General features: G+C 36.4%; 3 protein-coding genes across 3 annotated transcripts in view; 1 reads left to right on the top strand and 2 right to left on the bottom strand.

The window, feature by feature from the left end:
- Nucleotides 1-19,858, top strand: part of LOC115444429 (protein lap4) — an 81,334-nt gene extending 61,476 nt beyond the window's left edge. The window contains 16 exon segments of the mRNA XM_037440978.1: nucleotides 3,316-3,391; nucleotides 3,394-3,578; nucleotides 4,634-4,744; nucleotides 5,140-5,319; nucleotides 6,714-6,872; nucleotides 8,246-8,389; nucleotides 9,127-9,222; nucleotides 9,471-9,554; nucleotides 9,892-10,011; nucleotides 13,039-14,391; nucleotides 14,764-14,869; nucleotides 14,943-15,114; nucleotides 15,345-15,483; nucleotides 16,067-16,162; nucleotides 16,626-16,805; nucleotides 17,914-19,858. Of these exon segments, the coding sequence (XP_037296875.1) occupies nucleotides 3,316-3,391; nucleotides 3,394-3,578; nucleotides 4,634-4,744; nucleotides 5,140-5,319; nucleotides 6,714-6,872; nucleotides 8,246-8,389; nucleotides 9,127-9,222; nucleotides 9,471-9,554; nucleotides 9,892-10,011; nucleotides 13,039-14,391; nucleotides 14,764-14,869; nucleotides 14,943-15,114; nucleotides 15,345-15,483; nucleotides 16,067-16,162; nucleotides 16,626-16,805; nucleotides 17,914-18,153 (3,441 nt within the window). The 3' untranslated portion in view covers nucleotides 18,154-19,858.
- A 179-nt stretch (nucleotides 19,859-20,037) lies between these two features.
- Nucleotides 20,038-21,534, bottom strand: LOC115444938 (putative inner dynein arm light chain, axonemal). The gene is made up of 6 exons (XM_030170943.2): nucleotides 21,322-21,534; nucleotides 21,122-21,253; nucleotides 20,898-21,047; nucleotides 20,618-20,746; nucleotides 20,340-20,537; nucleotides 20,038-20,238 (listed from the first exon to the last, which is right to left on the bottom strand). Exons 1-6 carry the CDS (start codon nucleotides 21,406-21,408, stop codon nucleotides 20,203-20,205), a joined length of 732 nt encoding a protein of 243 aa, XP_030026803.2. The 5' UTR covers nucleotides 21,409-21,534; the 3' UTR covers nucleotides 20,038-20,202.
- A 521-nt stretch (nucleotides 21,535-22,055) lies between these two features.
- On the bottom strand, nucleotides 22,056-24,962 carry LOC115444774 (mediator of RNA polymerase II transcription subunit 4). Its single transcript, XM_030170685.2, has 5 exons — nucleotides 24,707-24,962; nucleotides 24,442-24,622; nucleotides 23,831-23,982; nucleotides 23,490-23,668; nucleotides 22,056-22,451 (listed from the first exon to the last, which is right to left on the bottom strand). The coding sequence occupies exons 1-5, from the start codon at nucleotides 24,772-24,774 to the stop codon at nucleotides 22,276-22,278; spliced, it is 756 nt and encodes a 251-aa protein (XP_030026545.1). The 5' UTR covers nucleotides 24,775-24,962; the 3' UTR covers nucleotides 22,056-22,275.
- Nucleotides 24,963-26,386: the final 1,424 nt, after the last annotated feature.

The raw sequence follows: 26,386 nt of genomic DNA, 5'->3' as shown, positions 1-26,386 counted from the left end.
TTAATTCGCCGACTAAGAGATCGATACCAGTAATAGTTATAATGTAATTATTTGTAGCATTATTCAAGATGTAAATTGATTGCGATTTAAAATATAAAATACTTTTAACGTCAGGAAAACAAACGAAAAACAACGAAACAACGAAATCTTTGGTTTGATGTAAGCACGAAATCTTTACGTTTAAAAAAAAATTGCCGTAGAGTATAATTGTTGGTTATGTAAGTATACAAATAGTAGAATGCATGCTGCACAAGACCGGTTGGGATAGCGGTAATTTAGGGAAACCTACATTCAGCAGTAAAAGACGATAGTTTCTTTTAATAAGGAACTATCACCATCTAAGTAAACCCACAATACCTGAAGCGTCATGAGCGAGACACCGACTCTTAGAAAAGGCGTATTTGAAGGGAATTACTTTCGGGACTGAACCTACTAAACGCCAGTCTCCTCTTATTAGTTTGCTGACATAATGGTTTAATCACGGTTAATCTAAACGGATCGTGGATGGTGCGTCAGTCACAACGTAGAGGCCGATCGGGCGTATTCTCTTCATGCAGGCAAAATTAGTAAGTAGCACTGTCACATATAACGGCACGAACTTATGTGTCGAATATAAGTAGGCTTAATTTGAAAGTAAAACTACTACTGCTTCTACCAGTCAGTTAATAATATTCAACAAAAACCTTGTAAAATGCTAGAGGCTAGTACCTATGCGCCGTCGCGTTGTCATGGTGCGAGATCAATAAATATACCTTTTGGGTCTTAATTTATATGGTTTTTGTTTCGATGTCAGATCCTAACTTTAAAAACCGGTGCTACGTTTGTAATGAAAAAGCATTTTCGGACTAAATTATTTTGTGACCTTTGCTAAGTGATGTAAAAATAGCTTCATGATATTGTTATAAAATACACGTTTTTAATGCTTCCCTCTAGAAAATTCACATAAAGTGTGCAAAATATATGTCTTCAGAACCCGCATTAGAGTTTATTGGAACCATATCGCATTAGATATATATAGTCTTTTCTGAAGTATGTTTTAAATAATTAAGCCGTTGTAAAGTTTAGTAAAAAATTATAAACCAATAAGGAAACTAAGTGAATTGAGTCAAATCACGGTCTAATTAAAAAGATTTCAACTGCTCAAATATGAAGGTAGGTTAAACAACTATAAAATGATTAATATAAATAGTTTATTTTTAGTGTCCTATGAAAACTTTGTATGTTATCAGTAAAGCATGAAAAGATCTAAGGTTACAAAAACCATATTGTTAAGAACTACAAATTAATATAAAAATATCCTTATTTAAATTATATGCACAAAGACAACCTCGCACTACATAATACGTGATGTTAATTCTGACGGCTAACATTCGTTTAGCAGTTTTTTATTGAGTCTCCGTTTGGTTAGACATTACCGCTTTTTCGATGTCGTGTTCTTGTTTTAACAATATTATATCTAGAGTAATGACATTAAAGATTTGATATTTATTTTATATCAAATGCTCGCGAGATTACTATAGTTACCACGAAATGCCTTTACTTAGAATATCTAGGGTGTGTTGAAGTTATTTATTGCTAATCGAATTCCCCATTTTGGCAAACACTTGAAAAAAAAAAGATAAATCAATATTGTAAAACTGGACGAAAGCGATGAGGATTTATATTGTACAGGCATTGTGCGTGCCAGTAGCGAAGGGTGAAAACTTTCAAAAGGTAACCCGAGGAAATATTTTTTTCTACAATTATAAATTTTTATACGCTGTTCACAATAAATTAAAATCAGTAAAATATCATAATACATAATAATTTCCTTCTAACATAAACATTATGTCTAAATTTAACAAATAATCACATATTTTAAACATAGGTACTTATCTAAAAGAGCCCAACAAAAATTAATAACCCACACTATACACAAACACTAATTGTACATTCTAAATTATTAAAAAAATTCGCGCCAATGGCCCAACATTAAGCCGCAAATTCTCGGGTTACCCTGAAGTACACATACACGCACACACACATGTATTTTTACATAACTTCCAAAAGATTAAACAAAGACACCGCGCTGCGTGTGAAAGAGACAACAATATCGCGAGGGAATGCGCGGCCGGGTTCACTGCGAACACTATAAGGCGCGAGCACTGCGCGCGAGTTACGATTTAACGAATTGACAATAATATGAACTATGTACCGTAATCGTTGCAGTATTGATTTAATGGAATAAGTATAGGATGACTTGTTTGAATATACTATTATTATTCCAGTAATATTTTTTTTTTTCATTTATTATTTTAAATTAATTTACAAACGGTAACCCGGTAGGAATCGGCTTGTATGGACGCTTCGCCACTGGTGCGTGCGCATCCTAAGAAAAAATCCATTAAACTGATTACAAAATATTGTAACAGACACAATTGAGGAATTTGTTTCTCAATTAAAGGTAATAAAATAAAACTTTGCATAAAATTATATTTTTAACTGTATAGTCGATTACCGTAGAAGTATGTTTGGCTTTTTAGGAATTTCGTGACGATATTGCAAAAGAATTCATTTTTATCTTTCATAACAGACTGTGGTATAAGATTAAGATAACTTTATCAAAGATACGTGTATAGTTTAATTTGACTCAGAGTTTGTTAAGTATTTATGGGCCATTATTTCTTCCGTTTTAGAGATACTAAAAATGATTATTTTTATACCAAAAATAATATTACAAGTTTCTAATTCCGATAAACTCATCAAAGATGCGACCTGAAAAATTGATTTCTATTTCGTTAATTTATTGATCCATAATAAATGAATAGCATTCTTAAGAATTGCATATTTAAGTTGTATGATACATCCTTTACTTTAGTAAATTCTTATGTATCTAGTATGTGGTTAATTTTTAAAAAAATCTTTTGTTGTTTCCTTCATTATTGTAATAGTTGTCTGTGATCACAAAACATTTAACTCAAACTTTAATTTATACTTGAGAAATTGTAGCCAACTGCTGGTTATTAATTTTTGTTTAAATATAAAGTACTTACCACGTATTCTAAGGGTACAATGTAGCGTTCGCGTAGGCACAGAAACGTGGAAATTATAATGTAATTAGCTACTACATCTATCTGAAGGGATTTTTTTTGTTGTAGCCACGCTAGTGTGTGTTTGTTGATCTCCAATTAGTTAATAATTTAGCCACATTGCCGTGGTTTTGAATGTCAGTGAATCCAACATAGGCACAGATGGCGTACACGTCAATCCGTAGGCTGGTAGCGAGGTAGCGTATTGATGTGAAACTGATGCGATGTGAACGTGTTGACCGCGCAGCCGTCCCGTCCGATCACGAACGAGGAGTTCCAAGCGATGATCCCGGCGCACTTCCTCGGGGCGCGCGCGCCGCCGCGGCCGCCGACCCGCCCGAGCGCGGCGTGCGCGTCACCGTGCAGCGCGCGCCGCCCGCCGCGCCCGCGCACGCGCCCGCCGGCCTCGAGCCCGGCCGCGTCACCGAGACCATCACCAAGTCCACCTTCACCGAGACCACCGTCACCAGGGTCACCGACAACCACTTCGTCGCACCGCTCATCATTGAAGTAAGCCTTCACGATGACGATCACAGTACTTGTGTTCTAACGTTTGTTTCAGACGCAGACCACCGGAAAACTGTTTATGAAATTGTATTTCATTCTTGCAATAATAGAGCGTATTATTATGATTATTGGAATATTCTATAATAAATTGCCCATGGTTCGAAGCCCCGGCAACATTAATGTAGATTTCGAGGGCTTCGAATCTTCTTCTAAATTAAAATTATTAGACTCTATGTAAAACATCCAGAACTATCTATAATATTTACTGCCTAGAGTATAGATACCAAATCCATCGTTTTGTTTATTTCTTTTTGTGACCAGTAATACCTGATTTTGGTTTATAGGTACGTTTAATAATATAAATAAGTCCCTAAGTGACAGAAAATACCATATGGCACTAAAGAGAATTAAAAACTTCTTAGCAGTTTTATACTATATATTTTTGGCATTTTAATAAGTTCACTTACAATTACCAGGTGTAATACCTGATGATTTTCTAAAATAAGTTGTGACTTGCCCATTTTAAGTAGGCTAAAAACGCGCTTTTGGCCACACACTGAGTTTAAACGCCCGAAATGAAATAGGGCCCACAAAGGCAATGCCACGATATAATGAATAAATTGGCAGATTTTTAATCTCTAGTCGCCATTTTTTTCAAATTCAATGTAATTTTTTAACATGTAATTTGGTAATTTGTTTAGCAGTTGGTCAGTAAAATTTATTTGTCATGGGCCACCGTAGATAATCCTGATTTACCATAATAAAGTATTATTCTGTCTTGTGCACAAGAAGACATCTTTAAAAACGAAATCGTAAAAAATAGTCCAAAATTACTGTAAGCTCTTGACTATACCGTAGGTTTATAAATTAATTTATCAGATAGAGAGCTACTATCTGATAAATTAATTTTGCTAGCAATGTGACCTTTTTGACACTTTCCACTTTTTACACAATTTTAGTGAGGCTATTTAAATAATAGACATTTACTATAAACTATTCATTGTTTTATTTATAGTTATTATAATTCGTGATACTTTATTTATGTATGTTTGTTCCAGGACGTGATACTGTTGAAAGAAGGAGGCTCCCTTGGATTCAGTATCATTGGAGGCACAGATCACTCATGTGTGCCGTTTGGTGGGAAAGAGCCCGGCATATTCATTTCCCACGTAAGTGTTTATCAACTATTCATATTATAATATGCATTAAAACATGTTAAGTTTAATGAGGCATTCCAGTAAATTTATTGTTTGCATTACCTAATCGTTGTTTTGTGGTAAAATTTTCTGATATTTTACGCTTTAGAAAGCAGGATATAGTACCGACAACGGTGATGGAATAAGATTATAATATCAGTTAATACAGAAATAATTTTAAGTCAATGTGTATGACAAAAACAGCGAAAAGTACTCAAAAGAGTCTCTGGCTCGATTTTGATGAAAAATATTGGACTCCTGTTAGGCAAATATTGTATTTTTTCAAATCAATGTTGCAATTTTAGTTTTTGCCATACATGCCCACTTGATAATTTCCCCGTGTATAATGTTGACGACGTTGCATCCAGATCGTGCCGGGCGGCGTGGCGGCGCGGTCGGGCAAGCTGCGCATGGGCGACCGCCTGCTGAAGGTCAACGGGCACGAGCTGGGCGGCGTCACGCACCGCGACGCCGTGCAGCGCCTGCTGCAGCCCGGACCCACGCTCACGCTCACCGTGCGCCACGACCCGCTGCCGCACGCCTTCCAGGTCCGTGTGCACCCCGCGCGCTACACACCACACACGTGCGACACTGGACTTCACACTGACGACTAGCAACATACCTATTGGATGCCTTGTCGCTTGATCCGTAAAATAAATTATCGGGAAGACTTTCGGTAACAGTGATGGAGACAAAACATTTAATAGTTATCTGCTATTGAAAGATTGTGAATGTGGCAAATGATCTTTTTAGTATTATTTTAATATCCACGTTCTACACTTTACTTGTAACTTACTGATGTGCCAAGTTGGATGTAAAGTCCTGTGCCACATTCCGTTTTATGTAAAACTAATGAAGAGTGATATTGCTTACGGTTCTGTCTCGAAGACTCGTACAAAATGAACTTATGTATGTAAATACACACACGTAAGCAGCGCGATGTTTTGCATGTATGCAAGTTATGGAGTTTTTGTGGATTCTGGTGAGAAGTTACAAGTGTAATGTAAAGTCATGAGTAGAAACATGGGATGTCGCTTACAGTAGTCATTTGGCGGTATAAAATTCAATAAAAGTTATGCATAACGCTTATTATGCACATAATTACCATAATGTTTAATCATATTCATAACAATAATTATACTATCTTTGGTGCGAATCTATCGCTTGTGTATCGCAGTAAACTTCTTTTGAGACAAGAAAGCTTGTTAGTATAGATCGATACGTATGAAAGGTGATGGAGTATTGTCGTTATAAAACGCATAACGTTGTTTTGTTCCACACGTACACACGACGGCCTCTGCGACACACGCTCAGGGTCTCATTCAAGTTGAGATTGTTGAAGCAACTGTAAGTGTGAACGTCACTCGGCAATCTCGAAACTATGTGTGTTACTTTACCAATTATTTATGTCAGTCTCCAACCCCTCATCCAGTCAATCCGTGTGCCCAGCTAACGTCGTAATCGGAATGGTTATTTCGTAATATTAGCTTTTTATATTTGGTAGAGACGCGAGTTTTCTTTTTTTATTTCGTAAATTTTTATACTGTACCTTACATTTATTTTCTAGCTTATGTCATAGACTGTCGTTAGTAAAGCCTACACTGTACAAGTGGTACATATTATTGCTAAGAAATTTTAAGTTAATTTTGAATGTATTGGAACGCTTTTATTATCCCCAATGCATGGTCTTGTTCGCTTTGCATGTTGGTCTGCATGTGAGTGTCAGTACTTTGGTGTAAGATATATTACGAATTATATATTTCAACAACAAATAAATTCATATGGCATGTCTATGCAGCTTCTGTAGAAAAAAAAATTTTTTTGTAACGTAATTCCAAACGAAAATATACACAGGGTGTAATTTTATAAAACAAAAACATTAGGGGCTTAGTTGATCCTAAAAAGATTTTTTTACAACTAAAACCTACTTGTTTTTCTTTAGGACCTTACCATTATAAAACAAGAAGGCGAGAAACTCGGGATGCATATAAAGGGTGGTCTGAAAGGCCAACGAGGAAATCCTAATGACCCTAATGACGAAGGCGTTTTCATATCGAAAATAAACAGTGGTGGTGCTGCAAGGAGAGATGGTAGACTTAAGGTAATATTTTTGTTGAATTTATTGGCTTAGTATGCTTAGTTTAATTTATTTTGTCTACCTAGTTTAATAACGTTTAATTGTTACTCTAATAATTTGATTAATTAATATGACAAATGTTAAATGAAAAGAAGCAAAACAAGGATCTACGAGATTTTCTGTCGTGTAGTAGATAATGAAAAATAAATTAGTGTTGCCTCGTGAATTTCATTATAAATCTATACTATTATATAAAGCTGAAGAGTTTGTTTGTTTGTTTGTTTGTTTGTTTGAACGCGCTAATCTCAGGAACTACCAGTCCAAACTGAAAAATTCTTTTTGCGTTGGATAGCCCTTTGTTCCTGGAGTGCTATAGGCTATATATCATCACGCTATACCCAATAGGAGCGGAGCAGTAATGGCTAATCTAAGGAACTACCGGTTTGAACTGAAAAAATCTTTTTGTGTTGGATAGTCCTTTATTCCTGGAGTGTTATAGGCTATATATCATCACGCTATGACCAATAGGAGCGGAGTAGTAATGGCTAATCTCAGGAACTACCGGTTCGAACTGAAAAAATATTTTTGCGTTGGATAGCCCTTTATTCGTGGAGTGCTATAGGCTATATATCATCACGCTATACCTAATATGAGCGGAGTAGTAATGGCTAATCTCAGGAAATACCGGTCCAAACCGAAAAATTCTTTTTGCGTTGGATAGCCCTTTGTTCGTGGAGTGCTATGGGCTATATATCATCACGCTATGACCAATAGGAGCGGAGCAGTAATGACTAATCTCAGGAACTACCGGTTTGAACTGAAAAAATCTTTTTGTGTTGGATAGCCCTTTGTTCCTGGAGTGCTATAGGCTATATATCATCACGCTATGACCAATAGGAGCGGAGCAGTAATGAAACATGTTGCAAATACGGGAAAAATTATACGTTTTGAGAGCTTCCGTTGCCTGCGCTGCGTAAACGGTTAAATTTATGCAACAATGATGTATGACGGGATTGTTCCACTTTAAAAGTTCTAAAAATATATTATAAAACAAAGTCCCCGCTGCATCTGTCTGTCTGAACGTGTTAAACTCAAAAACTACCCAACGTATTAAAATGATATTTGGTATGGAGACAGTTTGAGACCCTGGGAAGAACATAGGCTCCCGGGAAACTACTACTTTTATAACGGAAAACTTTAGCCTGAAAAACTTTATAACGCGGGCGGAGCCGCGGGCAAAAGCTAGTTGTTAATAAAAAGAAGAAGTGGGTAATTTTTTGAGCATTCAGTATGGACATTGTCCAAGTCGTACATTAAAGCTGCAGATACAACTGAACACAATTGCGAGTTTTACCCTTGACATATGAATAAATAAATGTTCCCCCCACTGAGTGCAGGTAGGCATGCGGCTGCTGGAAGTGAACGGCGTGTCGCTGCTGGGCGCCACGCACAACGAGGCCGTGAACGCGCTGCGCTCCGCCACGCACGCGCCGCTGCACCTCGTCGTGTGCCACGGGTACACGAGACCCGACAGATACACGGTCAGGAACTAACTACTATATCATCATTTACTTTGTGTTTGTCGACGTGGACGTAGACAGGATGTGCCACCTATCTTGGAATAATTATAGAGTTTGTGAAGTTCAAAGTATTCTAAACTTATTAAACTTAAAATACCCTAAGATAAACTGATACTTCTATCTACAAATATAGGTATTTTTTCCAATGAATACGTATAACGCGATATTTTTCTCGTTCCATTTTTTTAATGTTCCATTACTCAAAAACTTTAAAACTTCCATGTTCACAAACTTATTAAGCTTGTAGCACATGACATCGATGTATTGTCAAATAGTGTGAAATGTAATCAATCCTGCTTACTTTTCTTTAAATTTATCACTATTTTGTTTTTTTTTTTTGCTATATACAGTGTATAGAGAACTCTCTCGACAATGCTCGTGACCTTTATCCCTAAGCGACTAGCTATTGTTTTCACAATGCTCCATAGACATTGCAAATAGAAGTTTTTGATGTAATTAATTAATAACATGCCCGTAATCATTAATAGTATTTCCTATCGAGAGCGTTCCCTTACTAAATGTAATTGTCAACACTATTCAATACAATAATAGCATGCATATTCCTTATGTGTAAGTAAATGCTAATACTGCCTAAGCAAGCTCAAGCACGCGTTTATGTGCATTACAACACATAACACGCGGCTAAACATTGCCGCTAGAAAGAGACGGCTATAGTGAACGTATTGCAAATTGCACAGACCGGTAGTGAGAGCGGAACTGCGGAAACCGGTGGCTCTCTGTCGCACTCAACGTCAAGTCTGGATAGAGATGACACGTTGCACCAACATCAACAGGTCGGTACAACATCGATAAAACACCAATCATGTTTTATTTACACGTTCGCGTCTCACTCTACACTTGCATCAAACATTAATATTATTTATTAACACTTTTAATGTTTTTTTTTAATCACAGACTTACTGTTTCCTAATAATGTTATCAAATTATAGTCTCATTTAACACTAGTTTTTTTTTTTCTCTCAAAATATAATACTGTATAATGAAATATGTAGGATCATATGTTTATTGATATCTATTACAGGAGCAACGTTATCAACAGGACCTAGTTGAGTTTGAGCATGAGAAGCAAGTCGCAGAAACAAGAGAAAAATCCACTCCCGAAAAGGTATTGCAACAGATAGATGACAATACAGTAATATAAAACGCTTTTTATGCTGTAGTGTGCATGCATATCGTTAATTATATACATAAAAGAATTAAAGTAAAATTTTATAGCGAATATGGGGAGAATGAAATATTAGACTTTTGAAGGATGAAATATTTATTAGAAATTTGTTTGCACTGACCTGTTCCGCGCCCTGCACTCAATATTACTATGTTATAACCAATGTTTTAAACTCTTTGCATTAATCATATGATGCTTGTTAAATTTTATATAATTTGTTATACCCTACTGTTAGCCCTTGTCTGTATCTGTACCGAATGGAATGGTTACGTTTTAGGTGCTAGATATAGTGCATGCGGTGGAAAGCATGGCCCTAGAGCCCGCGCCCTCCACCTCGCCCGAACCGCAACACAAGACCACTACAGTCGTCATGTCCAAACACACACTCCAACCTCAGGTTAGTTGTCAACGCTACTACAACTAACAACCGACAACCTGAATAGATACAACCCTATGTATCCACTTGTCAAGTTATTCGACCGTAATTAAGATTCCTTTTGTATACACTTGCTTGTATATAGTATAAGGGTAGGAATATTAGAAATGATTTGTAGGTGGTATTAGAGAATGTGCATGAAATGAAGTACCTATTAGTTACTTACATTCCCGTTAACCCTTTAATCTATATTCAGCTTGATATTTTGATAAATTCTTATTAAGGCATGGTCGAATAAGACGTGGCTTTTGTATTATACATATAAATCTTTTGATTAACTTTTATAAAGGCCGAAACAAGGCGATGTAATTTTTGCACGATTAATATATTTCTCTGATATATTATTGCACTGTATATTTTGTAGTATATAGATATTGCTTGCATGAAAATATGAAACGAATTATAATCCTGAATAATTTAAGTACCTATGCTATACGTATCTTAACATCTTATCTTCCAAAATAAATGTTAGCATATTTACGTGGGCCTTTTGAAATGTAGCTGGTATGTGTTGAGACGGAAGGATGGCACTTAATCGATATTCTTTCGAACACTTGTCTGACCTCTGTGGCCTTTTTGTTTAGGTTTATTTTATAAATGTTACATCCACCTGAGTCATTATGACAAGCGTTAAGATTGTTTTGCATGTGTTCTCGATTTCCTTGTGTTTACTATATGTTCGAACGATTGCAGTACTCACCTAAACTGTATCTTTATATTATTATCTAAATGTACCTTAATTTTAGAATAATTAGTGATGAAAAGTGTTATTTTAATTAAATGTAGCTTAGTTCGGTGTCGTCGTGTCGTGTTAGCTTCTGTACCGCGCCTGTGCTTGTGAGAAGAAACCGGCCGGTACTCTTTGTGTCTTAAATGTGTATTGACAAAGAATATTACATCCATTGCAGAATGCAAACCCAGAGGAAAAGGAGGAAAACACATAGTCCGCCAATGTTAACTACTGTCCAAATATATTGTAAATATCTGGAATTAATAACAATAAGTTACATTAATGTCCATTGTATATGCGAGCCATGTTACGGACCGTGGTGCAATGATTTATGAATTTCTGTAATATGTGCAATTATATATTGTATTATGAAAAGTTAGCTTCAATTCGTATGTTATAAAATTAGCACAATTTACGATTGCAACATAATTGTAAACCCACTTGAACGACTTATAAATGTGTACCCACGTTCATTGTACCTTCGTGTTTTCTAATGTTCTCCTTTGTGTACCAAGTTACGATGTACTGAAACCGCATTTACAATCATTAGTTTTTTTTTTCGTAATATTTATCATGATAAATAATTATGAAAATAACTTTTCGATCCATTGATAATATTAAAATATACTGTCTCGGGACTGAGCCCTTGTATTTTTCCATATTCTAGAACAAAATTTAATATAAGCTGTCTAAATGTGGTTGGCATTAATATTTGTACTTAATGTATCCCCAATTGTAATGATTCATAATATGAATATTTAATATTAATGATAAATGTACTGAGTGTTTGTACCCATATTGTTATAAAATATCATAATATCATTATTGTAAATAATAAATTTAATAACATTATAATGACTATGATAGAAAAAGGGTATAGTAAGTAAGTTGAAATAACTCGTATTCTCTATATCGATGTCCATGACTATTAAGATTAATGTCTCGTTTAAGAACTCGATTACAAATAACTTTACAGTTCAATAAGGAAGTGACTACTGTATCGATGTTGCCTATCTTAAATTCCATAAATGAAATTCATTTCTATTTCAACTATTTTGGCATAGTTCTATTCTGGATACAGGACCGAAATAGTGGATAGTTGAAAATGACCAAATAAATAACATGTAGTTTGTGACACTATTTATAAATATAACGTTTTCTTGTTGATGCAAGCTTTACTTGTGTCTTAAATTTTGTATGTAGAACAAGATGATGTTTTCTACTCCTCGCTGCCAAACTTAAATTTTACAGATTATATTAATAATGTATATTATGATTCCATTTTACTATTGAGCTTTATTTGTGCGTTTATGTATGAGCGCACTTGATGTAATGTGCTTGGTTGACTTATTATTATATATCGAAATTTAAATTGCTTCCAATATTGTAGTTCTCTGATTACTGCTTACATATTGAGTTATCTCTATGCGATTGGTCTTGTATCGCATTTATCTATATTTTTAAGCAATGGCTATTATATTTTTTACGGATACCCATGCATCAAATTAAACGGGATCCAAAAATAAAAAAAATTACGTCTATTTTAGCAAGTCTCGAAGAAAGTTGTGACAATTTCTTTGTCAAGTCCATCGGAATGTGTCGTGACTAATTAGCATTTTACATTGATTTTCATATGCATGTGTCGGTGCTTGAAAACAATCCGATATATTTTAAGTAGTGAATTTGTTAAGTAATTATCGTTGTTACAAATATTATGTCTTATTAAATTGCGTGTTGAAATTCTAAATTTAATGTATTTACGTTAAATTTGATAATATAATTGAAGAAACTTTTAAAAAAGTGTTATTTAGGACAAAATGTTTGGCCAAATTACTATTAACTGCCAATAAATTTATTTTACTTTTGATAGTATTTAACGTGTGTATTCTACTGTTTACTTTTATATGTACAAAAATTTAATCTACGTTATATTATTAGCGTTGCATTTAAATACATGATGTTTCAGAAAATATTTTGTTATTTGAATTTTGAGTTGGCATGTTTTACACAACATTTATTTTGGAAGAGTTTTGTTCGTCGTTAAAGCTTGCAGGTCAGTTTACGCTAGATGAATTTTTTTACCTTATATGTTTTCGTGCAAGTAGCTTCGCTGATGAATTAGCGTCAGAAAGAGTGAGGCAATAGGATCCTTACACTAGGAGCCGCCCTCGTGGTCGGCGTATTGTTTGGTGTTTGGATTGCCGTAGTTAGCGCCGTCCAGCTAGTCGGGCGCGCAGTACATGATGTGGTTTGGTCAGTGGTGTAGCTCGCGGGGCTCGCCTGGGCCGCCCCCGCCCGCGCCCGCCGCGCCGCCCCCGCCGCCCCCGCCGCCCTCGCCGCCGCAGCGCCCGCTCCACCCGCCGCCACCTCCCCCCGCCAAACAGAGACCTCGAGTGCCCCGCAAACCGCAAACGAAACGAGTTAGTTTTATTCCGGAGCCCGAAGAAGAGCTGCGCCGCCACGTGTCGGTGAGCACCGACGCGCCTGCGGACCCTCGGCTCTCTCCGCCTCGCGTGCATGATAACGATCCGAAGGAGTCCGTGCCCGCCGACGATAACGATGCATGCGAAGGAGTCGGCTCCTTACTAATCCGAAACCGAACGCCGAAAAGCGACTTGAAAGTGTCGAGGCCGGTGGCCAAGGCGAATCTGTTGCTCCCCAATGACCTCATCATTCCTCCTCCGCCTCTGTTCGACTCTTACGTACATGACGATGTGCCGACTGATTTGGTGACGAAGGAGATAGATTTACCGCCTATCACTGTAATTCCTGAGCGAATCGTGCTGCCCGAGCCTGTAGTGGCCGAAACATCCATGCAGTCCTCCACTTCGACAAACTCTCCCGACAGTGAAATCCCACCGCCTATAAATTATGACGCATTTCCTGAGATGGTTTCCTCGTCAATTACGCCACGTTCACCTTTTCGTTCGGCCATAGTGTCCGAAGTACCTTCATTTCAAGTCTTCCGAACAACTACTACAGAACTTCCGTCCTTAGATGTTGACGATTATTCCAACGAGTTGTCAGTGAGCCCTGGTGCTGAGCCAGATCCTCCCGAGCTTTTACAAGCTCGTTACAAGGTGCTGCCGACAGTGTCCCACGTACCCAACTCTCCATGCAGCTTGCATCCAGATCAAACTTATTTCGATAATAATGCAAATCAATATCCTGTCCATCAATCATTACGAGATTTAAGAACTAAAAATATTTCACCGTCCATGGTTCACTCCAGTACATATCCAGCTATAAATCCATATCCTTCTCTAACCACGGTTGCGGGAACGTACAATCCGTACACTTGCACCGTACCTGTTTGCACTTCTAATCAAACGTCTTATTCAAGTCATAAAACTCAAGTAAGTCCCACGCTAGTGACTAGCCCTCTCGGGAAGGATATAAATACAAATTATATTCGGACTGTATCGAGCAGCAGTGATGGGTCTAAAAGTGTTCAATCAGAGAGAAGAGTTCGTTTCGGCGCTGTGACCGAAGCGCCTGAACACGATAGATTGTCGAACAGTATGGAATCGTTGAGAGAAGGGAGCCCCTCACCCGCGTCTACCCTGAAACCCGCATGGAGCAGCAAAGTCAAAGCCTTCGCCATCGGCGAGGTAATCATACAAGTTCGGCATCTTATCCACGCACAACACTCAGCTTCTTTGATTGTGTTCGTCGTTATCCCAACCTAAATATTGACTAAAAACACATACGATTTGTCAATCCTCCATATACCAGTTTTGTTTTCACCTGACCGAATTATTGTTTTTATTAACTTGCAATTATTTATATTTTGCATGATTTTTTTTAACATACCATACCTGCATATTAACCTTATTTTAACGAATTTTTGACTGCATGGGTGTTAAGCCGGGAGAAGAGGGCTTCATGGCTTGTAAATATCATAAGCTTTTTTAACTCATCATTCAGTACTCGTTGAATGGATAACTCAGATGTTATATTAAACGAAGTTGGCTTTTTCCCAGGCTTCCCCACCTCATTCTGGTAACTTTGTGAAAGCATCCGTCAGCGATAAGAAAAAGTTCTTCGAAAATGCCATGGAGGAGAGCCACAAACCTTCACCGAAACCGGGTATGCATAATTTTATAAAATTTCATTTGGAAACAAAGAAAATGAAAATAAAGTAATGGTTTCTTTTGTTTAGAAAAAGTGTTCACATTTTTATCGGCGGATGAGGTGGAGAAATTGAAGCAAGAAGAGGAAAGGAAGATGGCGTCTCTGTCGCGTTCTGAGCTCGGCTCGTGGTCCCCCGGGGAGGACCGCCATAGCGGAGATAGCTCGCACTCGGACGACGAACCTTACGAAAACGGACACAGGTGTGTAACGATAGCTCACTGTTCGTGTAGTATTAGTAAATCGTGGGATTTTGTGTTAGATTATTTCTTATATATTTGTATGTTATTTGTCTCATTTACCTACCTAAACTATTTGCATATTTCTTTCGATTGCATCACGTCGATATATTGTTATGAGAGGCAAAGTATACAAGCAGTATAAAAGTGTATCTAATCCGCGTTAAAGTAATCCATGTACGTGTTTGGTGCAGCGCGTCGGGCGGCGTGAGTCCGTCGGCGAAGTCGCAGCGGCGGCGCGCGGCGCGCGGCGAGCCCGCCGAGCACGACGCGCACGCGCGCGCCGCTCGCCGCGCCGCCTGGCGAGCCGCGCGCCTGCGCTCGCTCGAGCAGGTACACTACACACTATCAACAGTATCAACTCAACTCACAGACAGTTTCTTCTTTAGTATAACCTGTTCAGAGAGAAAACAGTCGTGACCGAAAAATGAACTAACTTTCGATTTTTACATAGCAACCCTTCCCCGCCATTTGGTAAATGTAAATATCATTGTCATGTCGAATTGTTTTGTTATAAATGATCTTGCGTGTTGTTTTTAGGGATTTTCGTATAGAAACATACTAGAATTAAACAAAAGAGGTAATTAAGCACAGTAGCGACCTCAAATCCCACGACGGTTCTCTTTATGAACAGACTATAGTAATTGTCAAAATTATAACATTTGTGTTATGGCAATCTTTCAGGCTTTTAATTTAATGGATGCGTTTACGTTTCGCAAAGAAACTGGCCGTTTGACTCAATCTGAACCAAAAACAAAGAATCATTAATTTATATGTTACATAATTCGTATAGTGACAAGTTCATTTTCATACTGTATGACCCATCATGGAACTTGTATCATTCGAATGTTTGCTCATCCTGTCATTCTATTGTATTTAAAGAAAGTTACGAATTTTGTCTCAACTGCGTTTACAGGAAGCGCTCGAATCACAAAAAGTAATCAAGAGTATGGTGGGTCCCGCCACCGACGTGATCGGCGAGGTGCCGCCGCGGGACCACTCTCCGTCCGAGGTAAACCGCACGTTTCGTAGCACGCCCTGGCCCTCTATCAACCCTGAATGTTGTATGACTAATAAGTGACTAAACCCTCTGCGGATGGACAAAACTAAGCCATTGACCAAGATTCATTCAGTCTTTTAATTGAGTTGACTTTTATATTTTCTCCATCCGCAGCAGTAGAATCCGATTTATCTGGTGTCTGAACCAATAAATCATTCTATGTTTGTATTCGTTAATGTTATTAACACCCATGAGATGACATTATTTCGTCCTGCCCGAAATTTCTCAATGAAAATGTTTTTCATACGTTTGATTGCATATCCACATTACACATGTGATCGCTGTCCCCGATCATAACCGATTGACCGTTACTAACATGTGATTTATAAACGTTATTGGGATCGATGTCGCTTCGCTGGTATATTGTCCGTCATTAGTGGGGTGTGATTGTCAAAATTGGCTTTACAAATTATAGAAATGGCCCCTGCCTCGTATCGCATTACGTACAAAACCGGGGCCGATACTGGCCGTGAAGGAGAAGGAAAAGTTGTTAGACGAGCGCATTACACTACGCACTGAAGAATACGTGTGCCCGGCGACCGGCGAGACTAAAGTGCGAACCGTCGAGTACATTGAAAAAGTCATTGAGAAAGAGGTACGCGTAAGAGACCGCGACATGTATATTGTGCTACTTAAAACGCTGTACACAAGCAAAGCCGTATCAGTGTGTGGTGTTATAATTACTATTTATATCTGTGTATCTTACTGAATATGCTTAGCTTTATACGTGCATTTCTTATGACTGACGACACAGACTTGACCTATTACTGACGGTGTTCAAACCAATTTGCTATTTACATGTATTCAGACATTTAAACTGATCGAGAGACGTCGAATACGTGTAAAACCAGTTAATGTTACGGGGCCTTTATCGATGCACATTTACATAGTCATCACAAACAAAATTTCAGTAGTATATTATATCGAAACACGTAGTTCACTCACATTAATTACGACACGGAAATCAATGGTTTTTTTTAATTCGATTTGTATTTTTTTTTGTAAATGATTATTATAGAGCTTAGTCCCGATCTCACTATATTCAAGTATTTTATATCACCCCCTTTATATGTACACGAGTGATGCATGATTTCTGGCATGGCATGTTAACTGATTATTGTGTATTTGTCAGACGATACCGGGATTCTAGACAACGACAACTACACCGAAACAAATGGTTTGTTGCGTTTCTTTATTGTACCATGTTCAAGGATTGCGAACATTCATTTTTGCCTGGGGAATTTTTTACATATAAATTTGATTTCAGTGTGTCAATGTGTAAAGAAATTTGTATCTGCTTTTTTATTTCTCTTTAAAAATATAAATGTTCGTAGCCCTGTAGCGCTTTTATCTATCGCATCAATGCAACTTTGCTCTTGCAACACTAATTCACTAATGCACTAGAATTCTTATATTATATACATAATAGTAAATATTTTTGCATGTCATTATATACAGAAATTTAACATAAGATTCAAATAGAATAGATTAATCATCATGTAAAAGATTTGAATCTTTTGTTGGGTAGAATTAATAATGGAGTATGGGGAGAAGACGTTTTTTTACATAATTGTTTATTTGATAATAAAATTATATCATTAGAATATTGACTCATATAAATAATACAACTGTACATAGTGAATTCATCCTTGAATCCTGCCAAAGGATAATTTAATCACATCACATCGACGACTTTAACACAGGTGGAAACAACTCAAGAAAAGATAATATCTTTGGAGCTAACGACTAGTCCGAGCAGCGAGACCGCGCCCACCTCGCTCGGGGACGAGCACCGGGCCGGGGACGACGTCGACACCGGCGAGCATTCCCTGCAGCCGGACATCCTGCAGGTCGTCAACCCGCTGCTCGACGGCGGCGCGGGGCTCGTCACCGCCATACCCGTCGGGCCCGCCGTCAAACTCACCTACGCCGACACACACTAGTACACCAACATCACAGTGCCGAATCAACACAACACACGGCCATTCCGAACTTGAACTACTATCACACTTAAACAAATATTGGGCCAAAATAATTGGTTTTGCTCGGAGGATATTTTTACAGAAATTCTTATGGTGCCTCGTACACGAGAACCTCTCTTTGACACGGTGAAATCCATTAGCAGATTTCTGCCCGAATCACAGAACTAGACCGTCCTGCCAACTTAACAATGTAGTGTTTCATTATCTCTATTGTGCTGGAGGCCAAGGGATGCGTGTTAACATGCAACCATAGCAGAACTGATGCCCTAATAATTTTTATTATATAGTTTGCTCGTAAGTTAATTCGGCACTGCCGTCATCAATCTCCGCTCATATCGTACGTACATGTATGGCAATCCGGTTTGCCCCTCATTCACTTCATTTCCTAACCCGAATCGACGCGATATTTTGACGTCCGACTCGATCGTAGATTTCTTCAACGAGACGGTCACAAAAAGTTCCCATCATACTTATATTGTAACTGTGATAATAAATTTAGATTTCCACCGACTTATGTTACGCGAGGGGAGTTTGAAGAAATCCACCAGCGAGAAATTAAAGGCATTTTGTTCTGATCACAATTTTTATTTTAATACTGTAATTTTGCGACGGAGATTTTTTAGTTAGCGATAGGTGTTACTGTTTATTTTGGTATGTAATATTGTTCTTTGAATACTTTATGTATTTAATTTTAATAACTTTCATTCCGTGCGAGATATATTCTGACTGAATGTTGATGCTTTACCTGCTGAGTGGACTTGGTTTGTGATGTGTAATGTAAATGTTAGGCGACTGTGACACACATATTAAATGTATGTGAATGTACATACCATCGACGACACAGTATTTATTATATAAATTGGATTGAGGCGCGAGTATATAAAGATGGCATCACATTTTTAACGATATTTTATCCATCTTGATTAGTTATTCGCTTTTAGATTAATTATGAAATTGTATTTGTGGATAATTCTTAATTAATTCAGTATTTTTGTTTGTCCTTTGTTGGTCTATAAGTATTTTAATGAATATAATATTTTTAATTTTATGTGGTGCCTTTATTTGCAATCAATTTTATTTAATGTAAACTTTTTAATTATTTAATTTACATTCTGTTTTGTATGTGATTCGGTTGTATTGATTTACATCGTAATTTTGTGGTGTAAAAAGAAAGATGCATTTTTTATCAAACAGTCCGTGTTTTTAATTTATATTATACTGTAGTTTTAAAACAGGCAACATGTTGACAAACAAGTTTGTACATTCAATATTTTTGATATACGAATTGCTTTGTATGAGAACGCAGACGTTGATACTGTAAATTTTTACATTATTTTTTTGTCTGTCCACTTAATATTACTTATCAGACTGATGCATCTTATCTAGCCTGGTATAGAAGGTTCGTATCGTCTTAGTAACAAGAGTTTGTAATGCAAATTTATATCGAGTAAACTTTGCGGGTCTTAAATGGCAAATTATTTGTCAAATTTTATACAATTGATTACTAGACGATACACACCCGTGTACGGCGAATGAAACTGTTTTATAAATGTTTGTCCTTTGTATCTTTCTAATGTTCTTAGAAACAGAGACGTGAAATGTAAACTAATAAATATATTGTATGTTTGTCCCAATAAAATGGTTTAATATATATATTTTAATGAAACTATGGTGATTTTATTTAAATTTCGTTTTGTTTGTGACAAAACAGTTACTATTTACTGAACCTTGTTTTGCCCTAGCTGGATAATAAATATCATCAAAGCTCGATGCCAGTGTGGAAAACGCTCAGTCAATTGCTCTATCAGTCCTAAACGCCGGTTTACACAACAAGAAAACAAAAAGTTAAATTAGTAACACTACATTGTACAATCATTTGAAAAGAACCATTATGTATATAGCTTCTTTATTTAATATCATTTAATATTCTAGTAACATAATTTATATAGAAATTTAAAGTTAACTAAGAGTAGAGCAACAAAGCCTCCCAATGAAACAGACTTAATAACACTATTTCTTCGGAGCAATAATGCCCTCTAATTGCGCCTGAAATGAAATAAATATTTCATTAATTTCAATTACTTCAAAGTCCGGCAACACTACAATATAACGAAATAATAATTCGCTGTAGAACACAAGCAAACTACCTTTAATTGAGCATTGGTCTTTTTCAATGCAAGTAATTCTTCTTGGTGGCGTTTTTCTTCCGCCGCTCGCAATTCCGCGGCGCGTCTCTCCAGCTGTTCGGTTTTCTGCTTTAGCTCCATACACTGTTTCTCTAGAGCAGAACGTTCTGTCTCTAGCTTAGCCACTTGGTCCATTAGGTCGGACTTTCCTTGCTCCGACTAGAAACAACGAGCAACGAAGGATATATCTGATTCAATGATGTACTTACTGGTCATAATACGTCGTAAGTGATACCAACCTGCAAAGCCTTTCTCATGCCAAATGCTATGGAACTACAGTAAAGTGTCTGATATGCTTCCATGGTTATTCTTGCTTCGTCTCGAACTCTCAAAAGCAGTAACCCTCTTTCACCACAGTTGATAGTTACCTGAAACACATTACTCGTTAAGGTCATTTAAGATGGAGTTTTAACGATAAATACCAATTGTACGCAACGTAGCGGAACTTTGCAAAATTGAAATATGTTTAATAAACACACATTGCTATAAATAAAATTATTGTTCAATTCGTAAAATCACCTGTCGAATTAACTCATCGAAGCACTGCGTGTAAAGCTGTCTTCGCACTGGACAGATACCGGTTTCCCGGGCTTGTCTTTGTTGGAGACGTGTGTCCAGCATTTCTTGAAGATTTATCACGTCTAATCTCGTTGCCGGTGTGGATGATATCTACAATAACGCGTTGTGATTATTTTGTATCTATATGTCTAGAGAAATGTTATCTAAATATTATTAGGGCTTACCTTTTGTGTCCATATCTGACCATCTTCCTCCCACTCTTTAGGAGGAAGTATAGCGTTCAGAATTTCTTCAGTTTCTCTTTTAGCTTCTGTAGGCACACATGGCTGAATTGATGCGCCAGCACGCGGTGATATCTACTCCAGAAGATTATTTAATGGAGTTAAATTTCATTAGCACAACAAAAAAAAGAACAGATACTTACAACTTTCTCCGGTCTTTTAGTTACTAAGACCGGATTATCGTAACGGACTAGAGTATCCTCCGCCGATACTGGAGCTCTTTCGCCCATTATATATCCCTTAGTTTATAATGATTTGTAAGTAAAGTTTTGTAAAATAACAATTTGTTATGTACAAATGCATTTATTATCCATAAATATTATTGTAACCATAGCAACGTTATCGCTTAGCAACGGGTTTTCTTATCTGTAATATACTCATAACGAAGCAGTTTATACTATAAGTGGAGAAGCTTTATTAGTTTGCAAATAGCATTATATGTTCCGCCAGGATAGGTACCATCACACGGTCTATTTATGCCGTGAAACGGGTTGTTTCAGATTATGGAGCATCGTTAACTTATGTAATTGGTAAATATTAATCTAATATTTAGAGGTAAACAGCGTAATTTCGTCCCATGGAGAGCTTTGTAATACAAAGTAATGTAATACTTTCCGTAGTATTGTAACGCTCTTTGATCCCCTTGGTTATGTTGCTACGTATCCTCATTTAAAGAATGAAACGAGGCAATTGTTAGCATAACACTTAATAAATCAGCAACAATTGAATCTTGCAACTTGTTAGTGGCGTAGCCTGTGGTTCCGGCAGTAGCTTGAAAGGGGGCCTTTTTTACTCTCGCCCAGCGCCTATGGGAGGAAAAGCCGGGCAAAAACCTACCCTACGTCACCGCCTCTTGGAGATAAAACAAACACATCAATGGACTAATATAAATACTTTATTCATTATCCTAAGTAATTTATTACTATAAGTTAAGTTTCGCAACAAAAACCCTATAACTATTACTAAATAACTTCCATACAATTAACTATACTAGGTCCAAGTCTTCTTGATTTGCGGCCGCCTAACTTAGGCGGATGTGTGGAATATATTTATTGTTGTCACCTTTTTTGTGACTTTTTACTCATCAAGTTTTTTATTCATTGCGAGTCACTACTGGAACTCGAACTCGAGTCGGTCGACATAACTTCAACATCTTCCTGCGCTGGCGCATCTTTTCCTCGGCCGTCTATAGCTACCGAGTTACCCCCACCGACTGACATGTGAAGCTCACCAGATGGATGCCATGTGAATTGATTTGTTGCTGAAGCTGGTACTGTAAAGAAAATTTGAGGTGTTGATAAAATATTAACTAATGGTTTATCACTTGTGGGTGAACAGGGAATGTAAGGTCAGCAATTAGAAAACAGTGGCGACCAGCGAAAACAGACTAATCGAAATGTTTGTTCAAATGGATAAAACTTGATTTTATTAAAGTAAAAATACCCACAACAGAAATATGATACCCCTATTATAACCATAGTGTTGATGTTAATTGGAAAATCCCAGCACTGTCATCAGGTTACATGGTAAACCAATTAGGCTAGTTATTATAGAACCCTTTGAATCATTATTCAGTGATGCATGCAAATAAATTATGAGTTCATAAGGAAATAATTATATATCAATACTTAATGGCTGTGGTGCATACAGAGTATGTGAGAGTGATAAATGCAAATGTTAAACTACCATACATAAGCATAAAAATATTTAAGATACCAATATTTTCTGAATGAAGGAGGAAAACACAGTTAACCCTGACAGCTTTAAAATACATCACATGATGGCATTTTAATGTTCATTAAAATGCAAAAAATTGTCTATACCTACTATTTTGTATTTATTTTATTAGAAACATTTGTCTTTAATTTCTATCTGTCTCTTTTATGCAATTTTTGGTTGTAGGTAAATATCACCTAGGCCTTTCAAGTGATTGTCAGAAATACAAAATTAAAATAAAATTTGTGCAGTTTATTGTTGTCTGTAACCTTATTTCTTATATAAAATAACATTTTAACAATAATATGTTGGAATAAAAATCACTATATATAAATTCTTTGTTAGATATAGAAACAACATTCTAGATGTCCAATAAGTAGCTCCTAAGGTCTAAATTGGATATAAATAAATAAATAAAATGAACTACCATGGAAATGGCCATAAATCGTTTAGTATGATTAATTTTCAATAACATTAATTAGACTTATCATCACAATACTGTGTGAATAAAAAATTATAATTGCCTGCAACATTGATTCAATAAGCAAAACTTATTCTGAGAAATGAATATAAATGAAATGACTAATATCCCTACCTCCTCCTGTTGTTATTCTGTGGAGCTCATTAAGTGTGGATGGAGTGTGTCCATTGAGAGGCAGATCACACAGACGTCCGAGCATACCCAATCTCATATCCAAGTCTGTGGGGTATGGCCTACGAGGATCTCCAGGCTGCCATGATAATGGTGCACTGACTGCATTTGAAGCACTTATCCTGTAGAATTTTTATATATTTTATTCATCAAAGTATAAAGGTAAGTTACATTATCATTTTCTATAAAATATATGGTGTGTGTAATATTGTTTCACAAAATTACAAATTTCACATTATAATTTTAGAAGGATAAAATTATTATTTGAAAATTAGATTACTCACCTGTGTGCAAATTTAATAAGTTCCTCTGAAGAGACGGGTCTCTTCCTTGACTTGACTATGGAGGCAAGTTTCTGTCGAGCTTGATATAATGATGTAGCCAGAATTTGCTCAGCATCCTTCAGTTGCCTTTGTAAATGATAAATATCTTGGTCCTTAACATGTAAATAAAACAATCAATATGTATATTGCACGGCAACTTGTTAAATTTCTTTTTTATCAGAACAATTTTACAGTCCATAACACTTAGGTGCAGTGATGCCAAATATACAGATTTATCTGTATTTGTATAGAATTTTAATACATGTCACAATTGTGTATTTTTATAGTTTTTGACAACTCATATAGAAATTTGAAATTTAGATCTTTTATTCATTTCTGGACTACAACAAATATTTTTACACACAAAAGTACTAGTACTGGGACCTAAAAAAAGGTCACTGGAAAAAAATATGATTTTTAATATAATGTATAAACAAAATGTCCCAGCGAGCTGGCAGCACTGTTTACAAATAATAGTATATTATACGTCTATATAGAATACGTCTCAGCACTGGCAAAACATTTGAATTAATTTATTCAGAATCTAAGAAAACTTATTTTGATGTACCTACCTTATTATCAACTTCCGCCTTCAATTCATTCATTTTTTGTTGAATTTTTGCCTGTTCATCAGCTAGTTCTAAGGTTTTTTTCAATTCAGCATCTTTAGATAGAAGTAAATCGGTCAACTGCGCGTGGTCTGCTGCCGTTAATTTTTGTGATTTTGGTGCTATAGATACTTCTATTATTTCTCTGAAATATTCATAAATTATATACCATGCACTTGTACACTATCTTAACCTATTTTTATTTATTCTTGGATAAATAGAACCTTACTTTGCTATGAGTTCGATATCATCAATCAGAGATAGCAAACGATCTCTGGTACTCAGGTGTGAAGCCATTTTTTCTATATGAACAGATGGAAGTTGCTGAAAGACTCTATCTAGACGAACGTTAAAAAATACAAAAAAAATATGTTCCTTTCTTTTACTGCATAACAATAACCAAACAATTTTTCGAGAGGGATAAAATATTTGGCCAAATGCAAATTACACTTGCCAAATGCCAATGACAAATGACAGATGTCAAATCAGTGCTTCCACTTAAAAGTTGGGGATTACCACATGTTTTTTAAATAATTATTCTTAAAATTCCTGAATCCAAAAAAGTTTTTAAAAATGCCTGATTTCAGAGAGGTTGTTATAATATTATTATAGTGAATAAAAATAATTTTAGAACAAAATACTAACGTAGTTGCAATTGTATACACTTGTAAATGTTATATTTGCACTTACTAAAGATATTTAAAAATAAACAAAAAAAAATTCAATCAACATAATATACATGTTTTTGGTCAAACACCCACACTCATTGATAAATTATGACACGACATCCTTGCATTTTATTTGTTTTATCTTTATATGTTCATTAATCGCACGGCAAATTCGCGTCATAATGTATATACATATATAAGGTTATATTCAGTTTGGATTATTAAGAATATAACTTAGCATGTGTTTGAAAAAAAATCTCTTAACACACTGACAAATATCATGTCTACATTTGTAATTTTTTTGGGAATTTAAATTAAAAGATGATGTCGCAAATAATTATTGTTACACAATGACTGCGCAACGGTCATTACCGATGATATACATATATAATAGTTTCTTCTGCCTAAAATAAAATAAGCGATACAAATAAAGATCTTTTGCCATAAATTTGAGCAAAATTCCATAAAGTGGAAACATTGAGAGAAAAAAAAACTTTTGTCATTTATTCAATAATATAATATTATAGAGTACACTCATATATATACTTCATACGAATAATATTTAATCAAGAACGACTGTAAAAAAAAAAGTGTATATGGACACAATAGTTATTGCATAGTCCCTGGCTAAAATTCTATCACCATAGTGTTTTAGGGAGCTTACGAATCTTCAAGGTAGAAAATTATGTAAATCCACTTTTAAAAAATAAGAGCTGCCCCCGCACGGAACTTGGCGGCAAATTGAAGGTCTTTAACTTTCCCCTGTTATGAACGTCACCCTGGATTATACGGTCTCTTGCTGTCGTTGAAGCCACGGGCGTCCTCAGGTGCGCAGGGACTTCTGCGAACTTTGTGTTTGAGAAATATTCGCGACCAGTGCGCGACCGTGGCGTAGCTTGGACTCTTATGCCTGGGGGCGGAACTAAAATTGCCGCCCCTAGGCATCAGGCAAAAGCCCAATACGGCCGATTTCAATAAAACCAAAATAAGCATCGACACGCCCCATTGCTCCCGATACCTGCACACCTGACAAATGTAAAAATTTTGTTTATTGTTTTATTTTAGGCATTTTGCCGCCCATCTTAAAGTGCCACCTCAACTAAACGCCACGGCCATCTGCCTTCGTCCCATCATAACAGGATTCCTTCTGCTTTCTCGATACGTGTGGTGGATATCTGCTTATTAGGAAGTTTTTACCCGGATATCCTTTCCCAACTTTCCTTGAGGTTCCGCAGTCTAGT

Source organism: Manduca sexta, chromosome 21 (assembly GCF_014839805.1).
Source record: "Manduca sexta isolate Smith_Timp_Sample1 chromosome 21, JHU_Msex_v1.0, whole genome shotgun sequence".
NCBI classification, from domain to species: Eukaryota; Metazoa; Arthropoda; class Insecta; order Lepidoptera; family Sphingidae; genus Manduca; species Manduca sexta.
Note: the sequence above shows the minus strand (reverse complement) of the source record. Positions and strands in the feature narration are given on the sequence as shown.